This window comes from Felis catus, chromosome C1 (genome assembly GCF_018350175.1).
Source record: "Felis catus isolate Fca126 chromosome C1, F.catus_Fca126_mat1.0, whole genome shotgun sequence".
NCBI lineage: Eukaryota > Metazoa > Chordata > Mammalia > Carnivora > Felidae > Felis > Felis catus.
In genome coordinates this window covers 91949086-91970555 of record NC_058375.1, presented here as the reverse complement: position 1 = coordinate 91970555, position 21470 = coordinate 91949086, and the positions used below count along the sequence as shown (strand labels likewise).

Genomic DNA, 21470 nt, shown 5'->3' with positions numbered 1-21470 from the left:
CTCCCGTAACCCTCAGTTTGTTCTCCATATTTATGAGTCTTTTCTGTTTTGTCCCCCTCCCTGTTTTAATATTATTTTTGTTTCCCTTCCCTTATGTTCATCTGTTTTGTCTCTTAAAGTCCTCATATGAGTGAAGTCATATGATTTTTGTCTTTCTCTGACTAATTTCACATAGCATAATACCCTCCAGTTCCATCCACGTAGTTGCAAATGGCAAGATTTCATTCTTTTTGATTGCTGAGTTATACTCCAGTGTGTGTGTGCGCGTGTGTGTGTATCACATTTTCTTTATCCATTCATCCATCGATGGACATTTGGGCTCTTTCCATACTTCGGCTATTGCTGATAGTGCTGCTATAAACATGGGGGTGCATGTGTCCCTTTGAAACAGCACACCTGTATCCTTTGGATAAATACCTAGTAGTGCAATTGCTGGGTCGTAGGGTAGTTTTATTTTTAGTTTTTTGTATTTTTTAGTAATTTTTAGTATTTTTGTAATTTTTAGTATTTTTAGTATTTTCCATACTGTTTTCCAGAGTGGCTGCACCAGCTTGCATTCCCAAGTATGTTTTCTAAACAGAGTACAAATCTCCTGGGTATACAGATGGCAGAGTTTATTGGAAGGCTAAGAAAAGGGTGGGGAAAAAGAAAAGACCAAGGAGCATTTTCTGTACTCAATTAGGATATATTTCTACTTGGTTAAGTGTTTTCCAGAAGGAAATATTATATGGAAGTAGTGGTATTAACAAAAAGTTGTGTGCATGTGTATGTATATACACATATGGATAATATATATGATAAATATATAGCTCAGATACAAAACTGAGCTTTATTTCAGATCTTGTTAATAGTGTTTTTAGTGCACATCTAGTCTACTCTTATTTAACTTGGAAAAAACTACAACTTCTTTTAACAAAGTAAATTGTGATATAGTGGGCAGAGCTAAAACCTGGATCATAAATCATAAGGAACTCAGGTAGTAAAATCAAAAGTAATAAGCATAATTTGCATAAAATTGGAGTGATACTGAATTGGAAGGAGTGTGGGTACAAATAGAATAACAATTAGGTTAGAAATGTGGGTAGAAAATAGAATGTAATTTGTTACAATAAACAATGATCTATAGGAGAATAATACTGTTACAAATTTGTCCAGTCATTTCAAGTTTGTTCAAAGTTACTCTGTAGAGGAAGCCTACTGGAAGGCACTAAGAGATCAAATGAGGGATGTTCTCTTTTGTAGGTAAGGCAAGAAAGAGAGGAATGTAGGTTGCATGGTCTAGAGCTAAATATTCTGAACTGAGTGGAAATTAAATCACTTTTCTGATATTTCTAGAGATGTTTTTCTCCAGAGTGTATCTTTTTTTAAAAAAATTGTTTTTTATTTATTTTTGAGAGAGAGAGAGCGTGAGTGGGGGGAGGGGCAGAGAGAGAGGAAGATACAGAATCCGAAGCCGGTTCCAGGCTCTGAGCTGTCAGCACAGAGCCCGATACACGGCTCGAACCCACAAGCCATGAGATCATGACCTGAGCTGGTTGCACGCTTAACCAACTGAGCCACCCAAGTGCCCTGCATCTATTTTTTTTTTTTTAACGCATCTTTTTCCTGAAGTTGATATTACTCGGGGAAATGGGTTACACTTCATTTTAGTTGGTTTCCTTGAGGCAGACCCTGAGGTCTGCTTAAGCCTGCAGTTACCTGAAGTCTGGTCCTACTGCTGCTTTAGAGCCCATCATCACCTCACCCCATTAACCCCATGCTCAAGAATGCAGCATAACTTGGCAGAGAAGAGTGCTGGCAGGGGGATGTTTTGGCTGTACCACTTGTTAGCTACCTTGACCTTGGATTATTTACCGTATGGATAGTGTAGAATAATATTGTCTTCCTCACAGAGTTCTTACATGTATTTACTGACTCTATGGAAAGTGCTTAGTGCCTTATGTGGGACATACACATTGATCACTTGCTATTGTTTGTAGAACCAGGCATTATTAGGAGGCATTGCCTTGATTTCTCAGAGAAATGAAGTCTGAGTTCCATTTGAGATCTGGCCCCTGCCTACTTTTCCAGCCTCATTCATCCTTTAGTCTCTCTTTACTGCACTGGCTGTGAAGGCCATGTGAACGACTACATTTTCTCCAAAAGGCTAGGTCTTTCCTTCTCACTATACCATTTATCATGACCTTTTGCTCCTTCTTGGATACTCAGTCCAGCCACTTACTTGGAGGAGTGAATCTCAACCTACCTCTTTGTTTTTTGTTTTTTTTTTCAATATATGAAGTTTATTGTCAAATTGGTTTCCATACAACACCCAGTGCTCATCCCAAAAGGTGCCCTCCTCAATACCCATCACCCACCCTCCCCTCCCTCCCACCCCCCATCAACCCTCAGTTTGTTCTCAGTTTTTAAGAGTCTCTTATGCTTTGACTGTCTTCCACTCTAACCTCTTTTTTTTTTCTTCCCCTCCCCCATGGGTTTCCATTAAGTTTCTCAGGATCCACATAAGAGTGAAAACATATGGTATCTGTCTTTCTCTGTATGGCTTATTTCACTTAGCATCACACTCTCCAGTTCCATCCATGTTGCTACAAAGGGCCATATTTCATTCTTTCTCATTGCCACGCAGTACTCCATTGTGTATATAAACCACAATTTCTTTATCCATTCATCAGTTGATGGACATTTAGGCTCTTTCCATAATTTGGCTATTGTTGAGAGTGCTGCTATAAACATTGGGGTACAAGTGCCCCTATGCATCAGTCCTCCTGTATCCCTTGGGTAGATTCCTAGCAGTGCTATTGCTGGGTCATAGGGTAGGTCTATTTTTAATTTTTTGAGGAACCTCCACTCTGTTTTCCAGAGTGGCTGCACCAATTTGCATTCCTACCAACAGTGCAAGAGGGTTCCCGTTTCTCCACATCCTCTCCAGCATCTATAGTCTCCTGATTTGTTCATTTTGGCCACTCTGACTGGCGTGAGGTGATACCTGAGTGTGTCAACCTACCTCTTTGATTAGATGGGAGTTCTTTCTTTGTGCTCCTACTAAACCTGGTGCTTGCCTCTCTACTTACTACACTGGGATCAAAATGCTCTCTCTGCTCCTTTGTATCCCTCCTTTATGAGACTCTCATCTCCTGGAGGGGAGGATCTCATCCCCCAGCTTACTGGCTTGGGGCAGTATCTGCCAGAATATCATAGTTGTGGAAGTCATGGACTTTGGAGCTCGCAGCCTGGGTTTGAAACCTTACTCTACCATTTACCAGCCATGTGACTTAGGGCCACTTATTTTACCCGTCTGTGCCTCAGTTGCCTTAGTAGATGGGAATTATAGTAATACCTACCCCATAGCATCAAGGGCAGATAAAATGAGAAAGAAGAGATTGAGTAAAGAAACGCTTTACGTTGTCTTCCATCCTTTACTTCCTTTCTGGATCTCCTGCTACTCAAGTCCTGCTCTGGCTGTACCATAGAGTGAGGGAGAAGGGAAGCATTCTGGCCACAGGGGGCTAAGCAGCAAAGGATGGAAGGGTGGGGACTCTTCAGGGGCATGTGAGGAGCTCTGTGGCTGCTTTCTCAGGTGGCTCTTTGTGGGGGGAGGGAAGTGCATGAGGCGGGGTTACTTTCTGTCAGATCTCCTTGTTTTCATTTGCATACAGCTCTTTTTCTTTTAGGTCAGACTTGAACACTAAGTTTCATTCTCATTATCCGGATTAACGGATTTGTAAGGCTTTTCTCTAAAAACAACACAGATTTGTGTCACTACAGGCTTTTTCCTCATTTTGAATGTTGTCTCTAATGGAGAATTAGCACAGCTCCCCTCCTTGTGGGGTAACACAGTCACAGGATTCTAATTCCTGCAGGAAGTGGCTTTTCTGGCTGTGTGCTATTCCAAGGATTCTCTGCCTTGGAAGGATGGTTCATTTCTCACCTAGATCAGGGCACATGAGACTGATTTTCAGCTCAATGATGGTTTGCCTGAGCAGCTGCTACCACATTGTTGCCCTTCTGCCTACTACCACTACTTGCATTCTGCTGTGATTACTATCACTGCTGTTTTTGCTGAACTGTTAGTGCAACTGCTTACATTCTACTATGATTATTAACTGTCACTGCTACCATTACTAAACTGTTGTTATTCCCACCAATTTCAAAATCCTGACTTAGCTACTGCATTCTGCTATCTTACTGGTCTTTGCAAAAATAAATGCTTTTTTTTCTATACCTGTAATAGGGAACTTTGCAAGCAAGTTTTCTCTAGAATATAGACTGTACCATTTTTAGTGTGCTTTGGGCTAGCTATGTTCCAGATCACAATATGTTGGGTGTTACCTTTTCTCCTTAAAGGCAATGGCGTGCGTTGCTTTTATTAGTAAGTTAATGAATTTAGTAAAATAGATGTTTCAGGCCAATTTTGATCTCTGCATTCAGTTTTTTTAGTGCAAAGACCAGAAACACATAAGGGGAATTGAATGCTGTTGGCTAACCTTTTTTGGTGCAAGGGCTAATGCTGAGGTTGACAGATAACCTTTGTAACTGCGGGTCTAAGTTCCTGCCAAAGGAGAGGGGTACAATGCTCTCTCTTATGAGGGCAAGGGCTGTTGAAAACAGCAGAGGGCTTGTGTGTGTCTATTACAATGACATCTGGCTAGAAATCATGAAAATCTGGTAGCAGGCTACTATTGAATATATACCAGCGGCTGGCAACCCAGAGTAGAGATGATGTTTAAGAATGTAACTGCTTAATAATTTAAAATCTTTATTTTACTCCTAATTATTAACATTGCCAAATTCTAAAAAAGTTCTTGGGGTAATTCCCTAAAAAAAAAAAACCTATTTATACACTAATAGGTAAGTAAGAGGATATAACGACAATTTAATGTAAAGTTTCACCATGAGTTCTTTGGCTACCAAGGGATGGTTGCTATTTTTTTTTTTTTAAACCTAACCTGCCTCATCAGTCATTTATTATTTATTAAAAACACTTGTCTGTTATAAAAGCTGTATGGATACATAGATGAAATAAGTGTAATGTGTACTTTCAAATTACCTGTGGCAGTAGTTGGGAGAACAGATCTATTATAGCGAGATGGTTATTATCACAGGTGTGAGCCACAGTGCTACAGAACAGGTAAGGATGCATGTGTTCTTAGAAGTTAGCCCTACATTTTGGAGCTTGATTACTTCCATAAAGTTACATATAACCCATAAAAGTTTTAATCATTGAAGAAAATGGAAAAAAAAACTTGTAACTTTAAAGGTTATTAAATGGCTATATTTTTGATTAATTAAATTTTTAAAAATCTTTTAAAAATGCCATGTGACCTGGAGAGCAATCAACAAGGAAATATTGGCTTCTGGTTTATTGAAAATAGGGGAGTTTTTGTTCAGTGATTTGGGCACAAGATGGGAGCTATGAAAACAACTCCCCTCCCTTTCTGGACTTCTTCCCTGCGTGTTCTTTAGGGTCTTCATTTATTTATAATAATAGGATCGATAAGAAAATTATTTGAAGGTACTCTGCAGTCCTGAACTGATGCTAAGTGCAGCATAATTATTTTATAATTATTCAGAAGGCATATACAGATGTGATTTCTTTATAGAGCAGTGGTGATGATGCCCTTCTGGTGGGATCCACTGACTCAGAAGAAAAGAGGACAAAGTCCCCATAACATTTTTTTCCATTTTTTTCCTTCTTTTCTTTCCAAAAGATGTAGATTTTAGCTCTAATTTCTAATTTTAAAAGACCGATATAGAGGGAGAGAGAAGATATGGTTAAAGGGACAGAAATGCAAAAAATTCCAATAAGAGAGAAACTTGATTTATTACTACTTCCCTTCCATGCCCTCCTGCCTACTAGTTCTGCAAAGGATGATTGATGCTTTGGAAAGGGATGGAGTTAGTATGACGGGGGTACTAGGTGGATGTTGATAAAGTCTAAGATGAGTAGTGAGCTAAAATAAATAAGTAGATAAAACTCTTCTTGTACATTGATGTTTGTAAACAGGCTTCATCAGAATCTCTACTGTGCCTTTCAGAACTGTCAATCAGCTCATCAATGGCCACCCAGAATTCGAATTATGGCAAACTCTCAAATTCAGTCTTTCCTTCAAATGGAATAATGAGTGTCCCATCAAGAATGAGACCCTGAGAACTACTTTGTTCATCAGGCGGCTTGGCTGCTGGTGGTCCTTGTGAAAATTGCAGTAAGTCAGCAAGTGTACATGGCTGTGAAGCTATATTAGAAATCATCTTTCCCACAGATACTGTTTTTAGGTTGGGATTGAAATAGCTCATTTCACAATGAGCTGTGGAGGTTTTTCCTGTAATGTAGTGTCAGTTAACATAATGAGCCCATTTTTTTGCTAACAGTTTTAGAGAAGTAGATGCTTAGTTTTTCAAATAAAAAGGGGAAATGATCCTGCTTGTTTTCATATCATTGAGAAAGTCAAAATGGCTCTTATACCCTTAGAGAAAAAGGCAACAATACGCCTTATAAAAGGAGTAGTGGGAAGAGAAAGATTGTCTCAGAGCATTATAGTGAATTTTCGCAGTCTTACCTTTAAATGTTTTCTTTTTGGAGCATCAGTATTGCTAGCATTGAAGTGGTCATGTCTTAGGAAACATTACCTAATCTAGAGAGCTCTGTATAATTTTAGGATGTCTTAGACCTTGATGGTATTAAAATTTCTTTAAAGTTTACCTGCATCTACTGAGTGCCTTTCTACCATTTTAATTCTTCAACTTGTAAAAAACAAAAACAAAAACAAGCTGTGTTTCTGAAGGGGCAGAGGAGGTGATCATGGTGTTGAAGACTGGTGGCTGTGCTGTTAGAATATGTCACTTATCACCGGGTATTCCAGAGATGCTGCCTAGCTCCTCTGTCATTACTGGGTCTTTCCATATGTGAAGACAAGAGTTAATTGTCTGCATCTGTGGCTCCTTTTCACATGCCTTGTCCCCCAAGTGCTACGCTAACATTTTCAGTGAGTGTCTCCACTGAGTGTGTGCAGTGCCCAAGACAGAGCTATGGATACAATTCCTCGTTCTTCTCTTTTCTCTCCCATTCTCCCAACCCCACACATACTCAATCAATTACTGGGTATTTGCTTTCCATATTACTTCCTAGAGTTCTTTCCATTCTACCTTCTACCATCCTAGTCCAGATCACCATAATCTTTTTGTTAAAGTGGCAGCATCCTAACTGTCCTGTCTTGCCTACCTAATCCGTCTCTAATAAAGAGAAAAGAAAACATTTGACTCTGTACACTGTAAAGGGAGTTAGTGTAATACAATAGTTAAGGATGTGGGCTCTGTAGCAAGAATATCTGTTTGATTCATGACTCTATTACTTTGACATATGCAGTTATATAAACTCGAGTAAACAAAGTATATATAAAAGAAAAAAAACCTCTTGACTGAGTTGTCATGAGGATTAAATGACATACATTAGTATAGAGCTTGGTACATAGTGAACACTCAGAGATTACTGTACTCATGAAATGCAAGCTGAGTGTTCTGCTCTTCTGTTAAAAACCCTTGAACCTCACCACGTTTTCTAGGATAAAGCCACATCCCTTTGGCATGCCTTGAAAACCTAGGCTCCCCTCTCTAGCCTCACTCTCACTGCTGCCCTCCAGAGAGTTGTGTCCATTCGCTACCACGTCCCCTGCCTCCAGCAGTCCATGCCTTGTCTTGTGCTCATGCACATGCTGTGCCATTTATTTGGCACTCCCTTATACCCCAAGTCTGATGACTTCCTTTCTCCTCCGTGAACATCAACCGTTCTTCCTGTTTTCGTGGCTCTCGTCCTTCAGTTCTCTTTTCACCTGTCACTTATTCCAGAAAGCTGTCTCTGATACTCCAGGACTCCCAAAGAACCTTTGAATGCTTTCCTCATGGCAGTGGCCACATACCGTGTAATTGTGCATCCAGTGGTCTGAATACTCTGCCTGACCAGGATAAGTCTTCTGCAGGCAGTTTGGGTCATGCTTGCTTTTTTCTAGTACCTAGTCCTTAGAAGTTTCATTCCATTAACATGTGTTTAATAAGTAAAAAAAAAAAAAATCAGTATCCAGCTGGAAGTGTGTTTTGTGAAATTTTATGATGCCTCGTATATAATCTGTACCTCAGTAACATTTGTTAGGTGAGAAAATGATTTTTAGACTTGTGTGTATCTTTAATTTTGGTAACTATCTTGTGTGGATACATTTAATATTTTAAAAATCCTGAAGTTATTTAAAATTCTGACTTTTAAAATTTGATTCCTAAATTCTAAACACTCCTAAAGTTATCTCATATAAATAAAATGATTTAACAAAGTTGTATAATTTTTTATCAAACATGGGGTTTGATTAGGAAATGAGATGTTTTTGTCCTTGTGTATCATAAACCATCTCTGAAGGCAGAATGTTTTAAACTACTGCGGATGATACCAAGGACTATCAGATGGCTGCTAATCTGAAAGAATTTGTAAACTGGGGAGAAAAACACTTATACTGAAATAATAGTGTTAAAACCCCAGTCACATCTCTAAGCATGAAACAAGGTCATGTGTTCATCAGTCCTCTAAAATAAATTGAAATTTCATCTTAACAGAGTAAGATAAGGGCTGACTTACTAAATTAACTCTGTTGTAAGTGATAGATTGCTTAAGCAAAGGGTGGAGTTATTGGTCTATTTGCTAAAATTGGCCCACATAATCTGGGAGCAGCCTGGTGCTCAGACTTTGGTTTCTAAATACCATTTACCATATAAGTGGAAATGGATTTGCTTGGAGAAATGGCTAACTCCAGAACTGGAGCAAAGAATATATGATGTAGATTTGGGGCAATTTGATATAAGAAAATGAAGAAAATGGTGTTCTTTTAAAAAGGACACTGGAGGGGCGCCTGGGTGGCGCAGTCGGTTAAGCGTCCGACTTCAGCCAGGTCATGATCTCTCGGTCCGGGAGTTCGAGCCCCGCGTCAGGCTCTGGGCTGATGGCTCGGAGCCTGGAGCCTGTTTCCGAGTCTGTGTCTCCCTCTCTCTCTGCCCCTCCCCCGTTCATGCTCTGTCTCTCTCTGTCTCTCTCTGTCCCAAAAATAAATAAATGTTGATAAAAAGGACACTGGAACAAGTTTGAAGGAACCCCAAAATGGACAAACTTGGGACAATATGAACATCAGAAAAAAAATGACTATTGATTATTATACAAGCAAAGAAGAGGGGTCTGGGAGGAAGGGCAGCAAAAGCTTTTTTTTTGTTTGTTTGTTTTTTGGTAAGAATAATAGCTAATAATTAAGGAAGGAATGATGGAATTAGAAAAAAAATCACTATTTTGCAGTCCCAAATGGAATAATCAAAGCAAGGGTTATTAGTGGATGGTAAATCATGGTGAAAAATTATTGGGAAATTGGACAGCTGAATAGTACCAAATTATCATTTGGTACTATTTTTATTGATATAAAAGGGGCCATTTACCTTTACAATAGATGTGGTAGAAACCATATTAACCAAGCAATCAAACTTAGCATCAACAGTAATTGTTTAACTTCTTGTATCTTTAGAGGTTATGAAATAAGAAGTTCACAGTATGAAGTATTTTTGCCAGAGCTGTTTAATTTGTATCTAGATTCAGCTTTTGGTTCACTGGAAATACACAACATGGAGGGACAGGTTTAATGATATCATGAGGAAGTAGTAAGACCAATCCAAAATGTGGGACATTCTATAAGACAACTTGTCTGGAATCTTCAAAAAGTCAATGTGTTAAAAATAGAGCAGGATATCTCAATTAAAAGATACTGCAAAAAATAAAACAACCAAATGCAACAGGTAAATTTTAATGAGATCCTAGACTGGAGTGGGGATAGCATAAAGAGACATAGTGTGGGCAGTTGAGGAAATTAGAATATGAAAAAGATATTAGATAATATAGAATTGTTAATTTACTCAGATGTGGTAGTAGTATTGTAGGTATGTAGGAAAATTATCTTTATTCCTAGGAAATGCATGTTGAGTTATTTAGGAGTGAACTGCTGCAGTGTCTGTAACCTGCTTCAGCAGTATACGTTTTATAAGTAAATAAAGTGTTGGCATAGAAAAACATAGATATGGCAGTATGTTCCAGTTGAGTAGATGGAATGTTCATTGTACTATTTTTTTCAACATTTCTTTTGGTTTGAAATTGTAAAGAATCGACTGGAAAAAGAACAAGTTCAGCATGATGAAAACAAAGCCCAAGTCTTGGGAATGTCAGGCAAGCTGTCAGTCCCAGGGCTTCTGCAATAGTGTTAAGGCCCACTTCTCCATCCTTCAACTTTGTTCCTGTGCCTGCATAGAGCTGAACACCCATGAACATGAGAAGTGTGATCCTAGTGTTATTAGCCAAACTTTGGATAGCTGTGAAAATCTCCAGATAAGATTAATAGAGGAGTTTGAGGGCAGAACCTTGTGTACTCATTTTCAGCATTTCCAGTGTCTGGAATGTTGTGGGCATTCAAAAACTTGACTGAAAAGATACCTACAGGGAAGACCACATTTGAAGATTGCCTAGAAAAGTGAGAGCATGCCAGTGACCTTATCCAAATGCGCTAAATATTTGTGGAGTTTAATAGAACTGAACTAGTTAAGGGGCAAATAAGATTAAGGTTGGTTCCAGAAGTAAGGGAACCTACTTTTACATCTGTGTGTATTATGTATGCAATAATGACTACATTTTTTTTTTAAGTTTCAGAAACAATATTGCTTTTCTGAGTTAATAATGAAAACACTTGAGTGGAAGTCTACTGTAGTTTTTCCCACACAGGGGGACATCTGAGTTTGTTGAGAAATCTTCAGAGGTTGGCATGTGCAATTATGCTTCTCCTTGGTGAGCTATGAGTTGGGCACTTAATTATGTAAAAAATATTGTAAGAGAGCAGTTGCATAATCCCCAAGAGAGTAATTATTGTCTATCTTGGCAGAATGCAAGACTCTTTTAATCTGTAAATAAGCAATCCTATGTGGAAGAGCTACATGTAGAGTGATGCTGTGTTGTAAAGGTCTCTTATGAATTTTTTAAAGTGAAAGTGGAAGCTCCATATGCTGATTGGCCTCTGCCTTTGTGCTTGAAAGGGTTGATGATGCTTCCCCTGTGGTTTTAACCCCTCCTGAAATATTTAAGCCTTTGAGAAGGATTCCTGTAAATTGTCAAACTGCATCTGAGTTAAGCCTGTGAAAAGTCTGAATATTTCAAATACAGAGGAAGTAAAGTGTTCTTTCTGTAAAGTAAAAAAACTGATATGAAAAACAAAACAACAGAATAAAACCTTGACAGTGCTTAAGGAATGCTTGAATTAGTTAATGGGTTTCTCGCTTATTGGAGGATAGTAGTCTTATGAGCTGCAATGGCACACATAAAAAATATTTTTAAAAAGTAAGTTGCTTTCAGTGTATGTGTGTACTTTGGTGGGTCTGAGTCTTTTGGATACTGAAAGTAAATTCTGGTTTTAAAATTGTCGACAGATCTGCCTTCCCTCTTGTTCTTCCTATTAGTGTTGATGAACTGTGCATGTTCTTTTCCAAAGTTGACTTTTCCAGTTGAGCAGCAGAGTCCCCACTCCCACCCCTTTGCCTACTCAAGGACCTCATTCTGGGTGACTCTCCTTCTCTCTTGCATGACCAACTTTTCCCTCTCTACCAAGTTATTCCCATCAAAATAAAAACATGTAACAGCTTCCATTGTTTTTAAAAAGCCCTTCCTTGACTTCTCTGACTACATCCTCAATGCTCTTTCCCCTTTGCAGCAAACTCAAGAGTCTATCTTCTATATTCTGTTTTAACTTCCTCTCTTCCCATTGTCTCTTAAACCTTTTCCAAGCTCCCCAGTCGACATGGAACCTGCTTTTGTGAAGGTGTACCTGTGACCTTCACACAGCCAGGTTCCATGGACAGCACTTGGTCAAATCTTACTATCAGCAGCTAACAGTTTATCAGTCCTTCGTTCCAGAAACGCTTTCTATACTTGAGTTAGGGAAAACCTGTTCTGGTTTTCCCTTCCTCACCAGTCACTTGTGCTCAGCCTTTTGGTGGGCTCTTTACCTGATCTCATAGGATTACTCAGTCCCAGGTCCTTTCCCCTCTTCTGCTTTCTCCCGAAGTCATATCTGGCATTATCATGGTTAAAAATCTTCTGTATACTCTAAAGACTCCCACATTTATATCTGGAGTACATACCTGTACCCCGGACTACAGACTTGTCTGTCTAGTTGCCTGCTGCCCCACATCCCATTGGATGACTAATGGGTGTCTCAAATTTAACATAGTCAAAATGAAACACCTGGTCTTCTCACAGTTGTCTCTTAGCTGGTTATTGCAATAGCTTCCTATCTGCTTTTCATGTCTGCATCTTTGCTCCAGCCCCTTTCAGTCTATATTAAAAACAACAGCTTGAAAGACCCCTAATAAAACATCAGATCATATCCCTCCTCTGCCCCAAGCCCTCCAATGACTTCTGTCCTGGTCAGCATAAAAGCTGGTCCAACAAGTTCCTTTCATCATCTGACCCCATTACCTTTCTAGCTCATCTCCTACCTTTCTCCCTGTCACCCACTCTGCTCCAGCCACACTGGTCCCTTCCTTAGACATACATCAGACACTTTTGCCTCAGGGCTTTAGCATGGAATGATACTGGAATGACCTGTCCTGTACTTCTGCGTGGCTTGCTCCTTCACCACTTTCAAATCTCTGCTTATTTGCCCTCTTCCCACTGATACCTTCTCTAACCATCCCATTTAAATGCCCCCCCACCCCCCACCCCATCCCCATCAGTGCATCCTGTCCCTCTTCCTGGCTTTTTCTCCATTGCACTTACCATCACATGAAAATAAAATATTTACTTTTTTGTTTTCGTTGCTGAATTTTCTTTCGTTTTTTTTTTTAATCTGTCTGCTCTTACTAGAATGTAAGGTTCCCAAGGGAAGAAATTTTGTCAACCTTCTTCATAGCTGTGCCACCTGTGCCTATGAAAATAGGTACTCAAATATTGCTGAAGGATTAATTGAAAAGCAACCTCAAAAGTTGATTGACTTTTTTCCTTGTCAATTTTTTTTTTTTAAGCATTCTGGGTAGATAGAGGATATAGAGCATTCAGAATGATTCACTATATACTAATAGCTATTTCCCATTCCTCAGTTTCTCTGTTTGAAGAACATAAGGACATTCCTCACGGCCTGTTGCGAGACATTTGGAATGAGAAAGAGTGAACTCTTTGAAGCATTTGACCTGTTTGATGTTCGTGACTTTGGAAAGGTAATTACATTTCTTTTTTTATGTATTATTTATTTTTTTTAGTGGGGAACATTTTATCTAATATTTGTAATTTCTTGTTGAAGTAGGACATGTGACTTAAGTGGGCTAGGTATGTGCATTAGGTAGTTAAACTTCGCAGGTAAATGACTTAGCAAAAAAAAGCAAATAACAACATTGTCCATATGAGAATTATTTTTCATTTAAAGCAGTATAAGGAGAGTCTTTTATCCAGAAGTAACCTGTTGGCTATTTCAGAGGGCAGGATTACTCTTTTACATGCGACAGATAGTAGGAACAGTATTTTTTCCCCTCTAGTCTTTTCTATATCTGAGAGGCACCTAAGTTTTGGAGGTTGAGAATGTTCTGCTGTCCCTCTCCCTATTTTGACCCTTGGGCAAGTGTTGGGGGAGACATGAATCCAAAATGTTTGAGATTGTCAAGTAATTCTATTGTTTGGATTTCAGTGTATACATGTTAGATTGTTGGACTTCAGTGATGTTTGTCACATGTAAATTGTTTCAATGTTTGGTATTATCTGTATGTATACTAAACGCTTGTATGTAGTAGGTGAGAGATTATTCTTTCAAAAGTTATGGATATTAATTTCAAAGTGATTGGACATAAAGTTAAACTTTGACATGTCAGAAGCCATAAAGAGCCATAATTAAGGTGACTTTATTTTTGCTCCTGCTGACATAATTGTATTATGAAAATAAACAAATAGAAAGGGAGATAACTAAATGGAACTGAGAAGTTTGCCCTTGCTCTTATAATTCAGGTGCTAGTATTTCATCAGAAGGCTCTTTGACAGTGACACTTCATTTTGTTTCTAAGATGTAATATTTTGGTTATGAAATGAAAACCAAGCAATGGATTGGTTTGCTTGACCATGGGAATAAATAGCACAAACTTGAAACAGACTCATAAGAAATTTGATGCTGAAATCTGATGCAAGTACGGGGAAGCCATCCTGCCCAGGAAGAGAGAAGCCTTGGCTTCTTGACTCAGAGTCACTTGGTCATCTTCTGGAAGTCACACTCATCAGACTGTCAGCCTCGAAGCCTATACAAAATGAAATGGGTGTAAGACTATGGTTTCTAAGATTCCTTTTTCCTTTGGCAAGCTGTGATTTAACTCTTTTGAGGTCCAAAAATGTGATGGAGGATAGCATGGTAACAAATCAAATGAAAACCAATCCTTCCGGTGGAGAGATTGGTGGCACATTTGTCTAAGGCCATGATGTGAAGCCTTGAAGACAAAGAGGAATCAACTAGAATCCCAGGTAAGGTGGATAGTCCTTTAAGTTTTTGGCCCTAAAAAAAAAAGTCTTAATAGCCTAAAAACAGGTTTCCTTTATTATTTGACCCTTCCCCCTACTTTTAAAAAGTCTTCTTTGATTTTTCTTTTCTTTTCACTGTCAGGGAAATGAAAAATGAAAATGAATTAGGGAAATTAAAAACGAAAAAAAAAAGTCTAGGTTTTTTAAAAGTTTTTTAAGGAGCTCTTCACTTTTCATTCATATTTTCAAGAAATGGTGTGGACAAAGATTAGGACATCATCTAAATTCTTTGGAAATACATGGCCTTGTTCGAGTGGAATGCCACTATGTGCTTCCATAATGGAAGCTTTGTAGGAGCTGAGAAATTAAAGAGTTACTTATAAAGGAGTAAACTGTGTGCTTCTCAAGGGTAAATGTATTTATGGCTACTTAAAATATTTTGAAAGTGATAAATTTGAAGCAGAGTTGAACTTGAGGATGTCATTGAGAACTTGATCCTGTACTTACCACTTTAAAATCATACATTTTTTGCTGCCAAGACTGGTGCAGTGTCCAAACTACATTTGACTTAAATAAACCAGTGAAAGTTAAAGAATTTAGGATGCTGGGCCATAATTTACCAGGGTTACTACTATTAAACATTATTACTCTAAGCAAAAACATCAATACTATCACTCAATGAAAACTTTGGAGATAACTTCTATCTTTTCAATCTTTATATATGTGTACACACACACACATACACACACACGAATCCTCATACCTGCCCTCTGACATGCAAGTTCTGTTCAAATGACATATGTAGTAGAGATTGGAACAATGGTTTGAACCCAGATCTGACTGATTCTCACTGCTACCATCGTGCAACATTCACATAGCAGCTTCCAGTGTTTTGTGCATACTGGCTCAATCTTCGTATCAATCCTGCCAGGTAGCTATCGTTATCATCCATATTTTAATTTTTAAGTTTAAAAAATGTGAATAAAGGTGTTAGAGACCAAATAATTTCTGGAATTGTGATGATAAATTTTAACAGGATGTAGACAGGTTAGTTTATTTTTCTTCATTCCTTAGGATTTAATTAAATTTTCGATTAACCTAAGAAGAAAATATCCTTATACGTATGCTCCCCTGTCTGCCTCAATTCATATAAATAGTGAATCTAGGATTCATATATATTTGACACCTTTTTGCCTAGGAATATATTAATTGTAATAATAGTATCTAAAGTTTTTATAGCATTTTGAAACTTTGAGTGTGCTTCATATCTAGACCTCATCTGATTCTCGTGATAGTCTTAGGAAGGAAGCAAGCAAATATTCCAAATAAGGAAACCAAGAGATGGAGGTTTAACAGCAATTTAAAGGTTTCCTTGGTTGGGGACAGAGCAGGATCTGGATCTGTATCAGGTCTTCTGACCTCTTAGCCCTTTGTTTTTCTTGGCTACTGTCTATGTTTGGATCTTGCTGCTATGTGAATGCTCAGGGAGAAGGATGAACTCATGGGAGAAAACCAAGGGACAATATGAGATTAAAAAGTACAAGTGATCTGTGACTTGGAATCTAATTGCACTTTTTTTTTATGAAAGAGAGGAAAGATTTAGGATACTGCATGAGTTGCAGTATAATGCTGGTTGAAATTAAGAACTCTACCTTTACAAATGTTTGACCGATTCATGTCTCTAGCCATGTAGTCAGTTTTGAGCTAACCCTCCCTCCCTTCCCTGTGGTGTAGTCTGCTCCCTAATCTTTATCTTAGTTCTCCCTTGGTTCTGGGTTCAGGAACTCTACCCTAAATCATAGGCTTTGATATGGATAGGTTTTCTTTTGGAAATTAGCCAAATCCTGGGAAAACTAAAGGAATGCATGACATTAAAAAGTACAAGTGATCTGTCACTTGACATCTAATTATACTTTATCTTTAGAAAGAGAGGAAAGATGTTTAGCATACTGTAGGTGTTAACAAAAATGAATGAAAGTTTTTCTCTTAGTTTTTGAGATAGTGAAGAACACAAATATTTTGGGCACTCCAGATGGGCTTAACGATAATTTTGCCTTCCAGCATTACCGTTAATTCCTAGTATTGAGTGCTTTACCCAATGTTAACATAATATCCATTTCACTTCAAACTCATATGTCAACAAAAGAATAGTTATGAACATTTCCTATAATTTGATTTTTTAAAATTAAATCTCACAAGGATGGGGATGAATTTAGTAAGTTGACTTAGTAAGTTTACTTTCTTTCAAAGAAGATTGATCTTTTTCTGACTTTATAATAACAAAAAAGTAATCATAGTTGGCTTCTTTTTTTAAGTATTGTAATAAAGAACTTCTTTACCTAGAAAATTAAAGGTTACTAATTAAAATACTTTTTACATTGCAACAGGATCTGCAAATTTGCTCATTTCCATGCTGTATATAAATTATTCTTCTATTCCTCAGTGCAGACTGTCATGTTCTGATTAACAATTTTGCTGTTTGGAAATGTTTCCTACTGAGCTGTCTGTTGGCACATTTATAGTGCGGAAGTACATGGGATTTTTCTTGAATGAGACCATTTCTAGTGAGTAATAGAAATCCTGTTGCTGCTGTTGTCCAGATGAGTGATGAACTCAGCTTCTTCCTTTGGTTGTTCTGGGTGATATAAGGGCCTGCTTCTTGCTATCAACGAACTTCGCATCTGTTGTTTCAAGCTTTGTTAAACGCCTTTCAAGTGTAAGGTGCTGTGTTGTCTTGAATTAAAGAGAATCACACCCGGCTAAAGGTAGTTCTAGCTGCTTTTAGTAGCAGTAGGGTAGTAGCAATGTGTTAAGGTTCAGGGCATGTATTGTCAAAAGGGAGTTCAATGCATTGGGAGTAGGGGTAGGTCAGGGATACAGGTAAGAGCATTATTGAGAGGTCATTTTGTGTTTGGGTTAAGAATATGGTTTCTGAGTTGGATCTTGGTTTGAGTTCTGGTTATACTCCTTACTAGTATGTCATCTAAGACAAGTTGTACTTAACCTCGTTGAGATTCAGTTTCCTCATCTATAAATTGAAGTTAGAGAGATAATGTATGTAAAGTGCTTAACAGAGTATCTAGATTTGAAGTATGTACTTGTAAATACTGTTACCAGTATTACAACTGTCATTACTAGTGTTAATTGGTTTCCAATTCAGCGGTAGGCATAGGGGTTGAATTTTGAATTGAGTGCAAGAATTAATGACATTGCAGGGGCAAGATGAAGAAATAAACTTTGTTTTTTCTAATGTAGCATAGCATTGGTCTGTTTTATCCTGTCCTTGTCCCTTCTTCCGTGGGCTTGCATCTCCTTTGAGAAACCACCCTTTTCCAGTCACATAGTTTGGATGGTTTGGTCAGTGAGAATATCCCATCCCTTTGGCCAGAGGGAAAGGTTCGGGGATGGGGCAGATCATTCATTTGGGATCAAGATGATGTGCTGAGACATTTGTAGGGGCAATTCTATTGTGATCTCCTCCAGCTATTATGAGGCGTGGGGTAGCCACAGCCATCTGGGTACCACGTGGAGTTTCAAAACAGATCGAGTTTAGAGGGAGCAGAGCTGAGGAGGATCCCACATGTGAGGCTGGAATCATGCTGTGCCCAAAGACACATATATCTCTGGATTTTTTCCATGACATGAGCCAGTATATTCTTCCTCTTTTCTTCAAGCCAGTTTGCCTTAGATTTCTCTCACTTTTGGTTGAGAGAACTAAGTGACCTGGTTTTGTCTGTCCATTGATTTCAGTTGTGTAGATAAGTTAACTTTTCTTCTCTTACCAAAGTCCACACAACTTGCACACCATATGGTAGCCTCTACGTGTTTTATCATATATAGAAAAGGAGGTATGAGGACAGAATCCCAGAACATCTGTTTTGCAGCATGTAAATAAGTAGAAGTATGGTCCCAGCTTTGTGTTAAATGCTTTCTGTTCCTTTCCATTGACTCAAGCAGTATTCCTAGATCTTCAGGTTTGGAAGAGACTCTCAAAGTCATCAGAAATTCTTCTCCAGTTTATCTGTGCTGTATGGTATCAGGTGGTCATTCATGCCTCTGCAGACTGGGAGCTCACTTCCTCCTGAGGCCCCCAGCCGTATTTATGTGTTGGGACATACAGAAAGACTTAAAGATGACCTTAAAACCACAGGGTAAAAAGGACTAAACAAGGCCAACACATTCATCTGGGGATTAGTAGGGCTTGGAGATACTCATTGATTTGGATAAAATGGTCCAAGAAGTCAGAAAACCCTACAGGATTCTTTGTGCCCTCTAAGTTTTTTACTTTACTCCTCTGACCTTGGATTCCTCATCTATAAATAGGATAATAATTTCTACCACACAGAATTATTATGAAAACAGAGTTCATTTACGTAAAATTCCTGGCATATTGCTTAATAAATAATTAAATGAACAAGTAGATTGAGTATGGAACCAGTAGTTTGGGTAGATACAGATCATTCAGGGTTCTGAATGTGGAAATGTGTAAAGTCCAAAAGAGGATTCTAGGGGTATTTTTTCAAAGTTTATTTGGTTTGATACTTTTCTGGCTCAGATTATTAAGAAAGTTATAATGCACATGTGTGTGTGCATGTATGCACACAAGTGGTTATTTATACCTTACGTTTTCCTAGTTTTTTTGGTAAGAATACGTTTAACTTTATGCGTGTGCACACATGCGCGTGCAGAGATTAGTTGAGAGATCTGCAGTGAAACTTTCCCTGAAGGTAGTTGTTACCTTAACACTCATTAAATGCCCCTCCCCCACATAAACCAAATTAACAGCAGCTACATCAGATTCAAGATAGAAATGGTTGAGTTCTTCACCTTAAGTACATGGCCATTTAAAAATGAACTTGCTGAGAAAACCGAGGGGTATATGGTTAACTTAATGTTGAAAAAATGTTGTCTATGTAATGGAAATTCACAACAGTCTGTACCATCTCCACTAAGAGGCATTAGTGTGTGTCCCCGACCGCCAACAGTTTATTAGCACCTGCTACCAAGCTGCCTTGACATTGTGAGCTCAAATTTCTGGCCCATCTGTAATACCTTATCATCTTCTGAGAGTATTTGCTTGGTTGTAGCCTATAGTTTGTGTGTTTTCACTTTTTCATCCTTTTTAGCCTAACATGTTTACCTCAGGGTGTATGTTAAAAGGTTCAAGGACCTCTTCCTGCCCAGCCTGCGCTGTTAGCCCAGGCTAGCCTCTCAGCACTTTTACCTGGATGCTGGCTAAGCTCCATGTTCTCATCCCTGCTTACAGTCCTTGTGGGTGCTGGGGAGCTTACCCTCTGAAGCACCACATACATCCCAACACAGCAATACTGGAGGACCTGTGATTGGTTTCCTACTACCTATGCATCTCCTTGGAACTTTACCTGGTTTTCCTGGTCACAAGAAAACCCTCCCTACCAAAGATGCGTGAGCCTCACTTGGGTCTGGGTAGCTTCAGAGATCTCATGTTGGCGTGGTTTGAAAAATTCATATTGGCTTGTGCACGTGCACTGATCAACAACTGGAAACATTTTTCAAAGATCTGTATGTAACTAAGATGAATTATCTTGGCACATAAACAATTTCTCTTTTTGAACTCCCTCTCTTGAGAAGTTTGACAGTGCTCGAAGTATCTGTCATCCCAAATTATTCAAGTCTTTGGGGCTTTTGCAGTCATAGAGCCCTAATCAGCCTTGGTTCAAAATACCAGAAGGAGCTCAACGTCTGTCCAGTGGATGGTTGGCCAGCATGTTTCTATTGAAGACTGGTCCCAAAGGCTTCTTCAGTAGCTCTTGTTCTCTGATGCTGGCATGCTACTGTAGGTCCAGTGTCACTCAACCAGGCACTACCAACACCCCCCCACCAAATTTTAGCCTCTGCATTGAACCTGGTCAGGCCACATTTCCCAGTTTTAGCAGTGAATGCTGTTCAGAAGCTCATGGAATACTTTCCAGCCAGGAGGCTTGAGTCAAAGCCTCCTTATTCAGCCTTTACAGAGGTACTAACTTCAACCTGATAAAGCAGCATTTGGAATCTCTGGTTCCTTTCCTTCAAGAAGGCCCTGGATTTGTCCTGCAAAATCAGCCAGCTTCCAGCCTAGATCAGGCTAGCCTATCAGGGCTAGTGTGAGGAGTCAACCTCTGTCAGCCCACAAAGGCCTTCTTTACTTTCTCCCCCTTGAGCAGTGGGTGGTTTGCTTGTATTTACATAACTAAGGGAGAGCTTTCCAGTGATTCCTTCCTGAACAAAGAAAGCTTGTTCAAGACCTCCATTTGTGTCTCCTTAAGCCTAGAAGGAGGGAACAGCTTCTGGCCTTCCCTAATGTGTCTGTCTGATTGGCTCTTAATACAATTTCTACATCATTAGCAGTATTCTTTTTTTGTCTTGTTACAGAGCTGACCTTTTTAGCAACCTCTACATCTATTTCAGTCTGTTTGCCAGTATATTTCACAGGGTACTTAATGCTAGGCAGATTTTCCCATTTTTACGGCACCTCAAAGAACTCTGGTACCTGAGACATGCAGGATCATTCTTTACACCTTAGTGATTTTTCAAGTTCTTTTTCTTTTCCTTCTTTTTCTTTTTGTCTGCTGATTGTTTTTGAGCCGGTTCAGAAAAACTCTGCACTGCTCTCCAACCTTAGTACAGTTGAAAATTCCTAGAATAGCATTTCCCAAAGAACCCCATTGTCTTGAGAAATATTAATAGATAGCATGGGAAAAATATTCTTGTACAAATACATTTGTTAAACTGCATATTCTCTGTGGGATATGGTATGGTAGAGGCACTGATGAGTCCTGCAGTGAGGAAAATAGTTAAGGTTTTGCTTAAATCTAGGGTTTCTAAAACTTGTATATAAGTAACTATTTAGATATCACACAATCTCTTTAAACTCACTATGTATAAAATTGAACTAGTCTTTTAT

The 21470-nt window shown here is 38.7% G+C and overlaps 1 protein-coding gene across 2 annotated transcripts in view; it reads left to right on the top strand.

The window, feature by feature from the left end:
• The window catches only part of VAV3 (vav guanine nucleotide exchange factor 3), a 364842-nt gene that overhangs the window by 72971 nt on the left and 270401 nt on the right, over nt 1-21470 (top strand). For both annotated transcript variants that reach the window (XM_045033232.1, XM_011285035.4), the window contains exon 2: nt 13153-13269. In XM_045033232.1, coding sequence (XP_044889167.1) covers nt 13210-13269 — 60 coding nt within the window. In that variant the 5' untranslated portion in view covers nt 13153-13209. The remainder of the gene's footprint in view (nt 1-13152; nt 13270-21470) is intronic.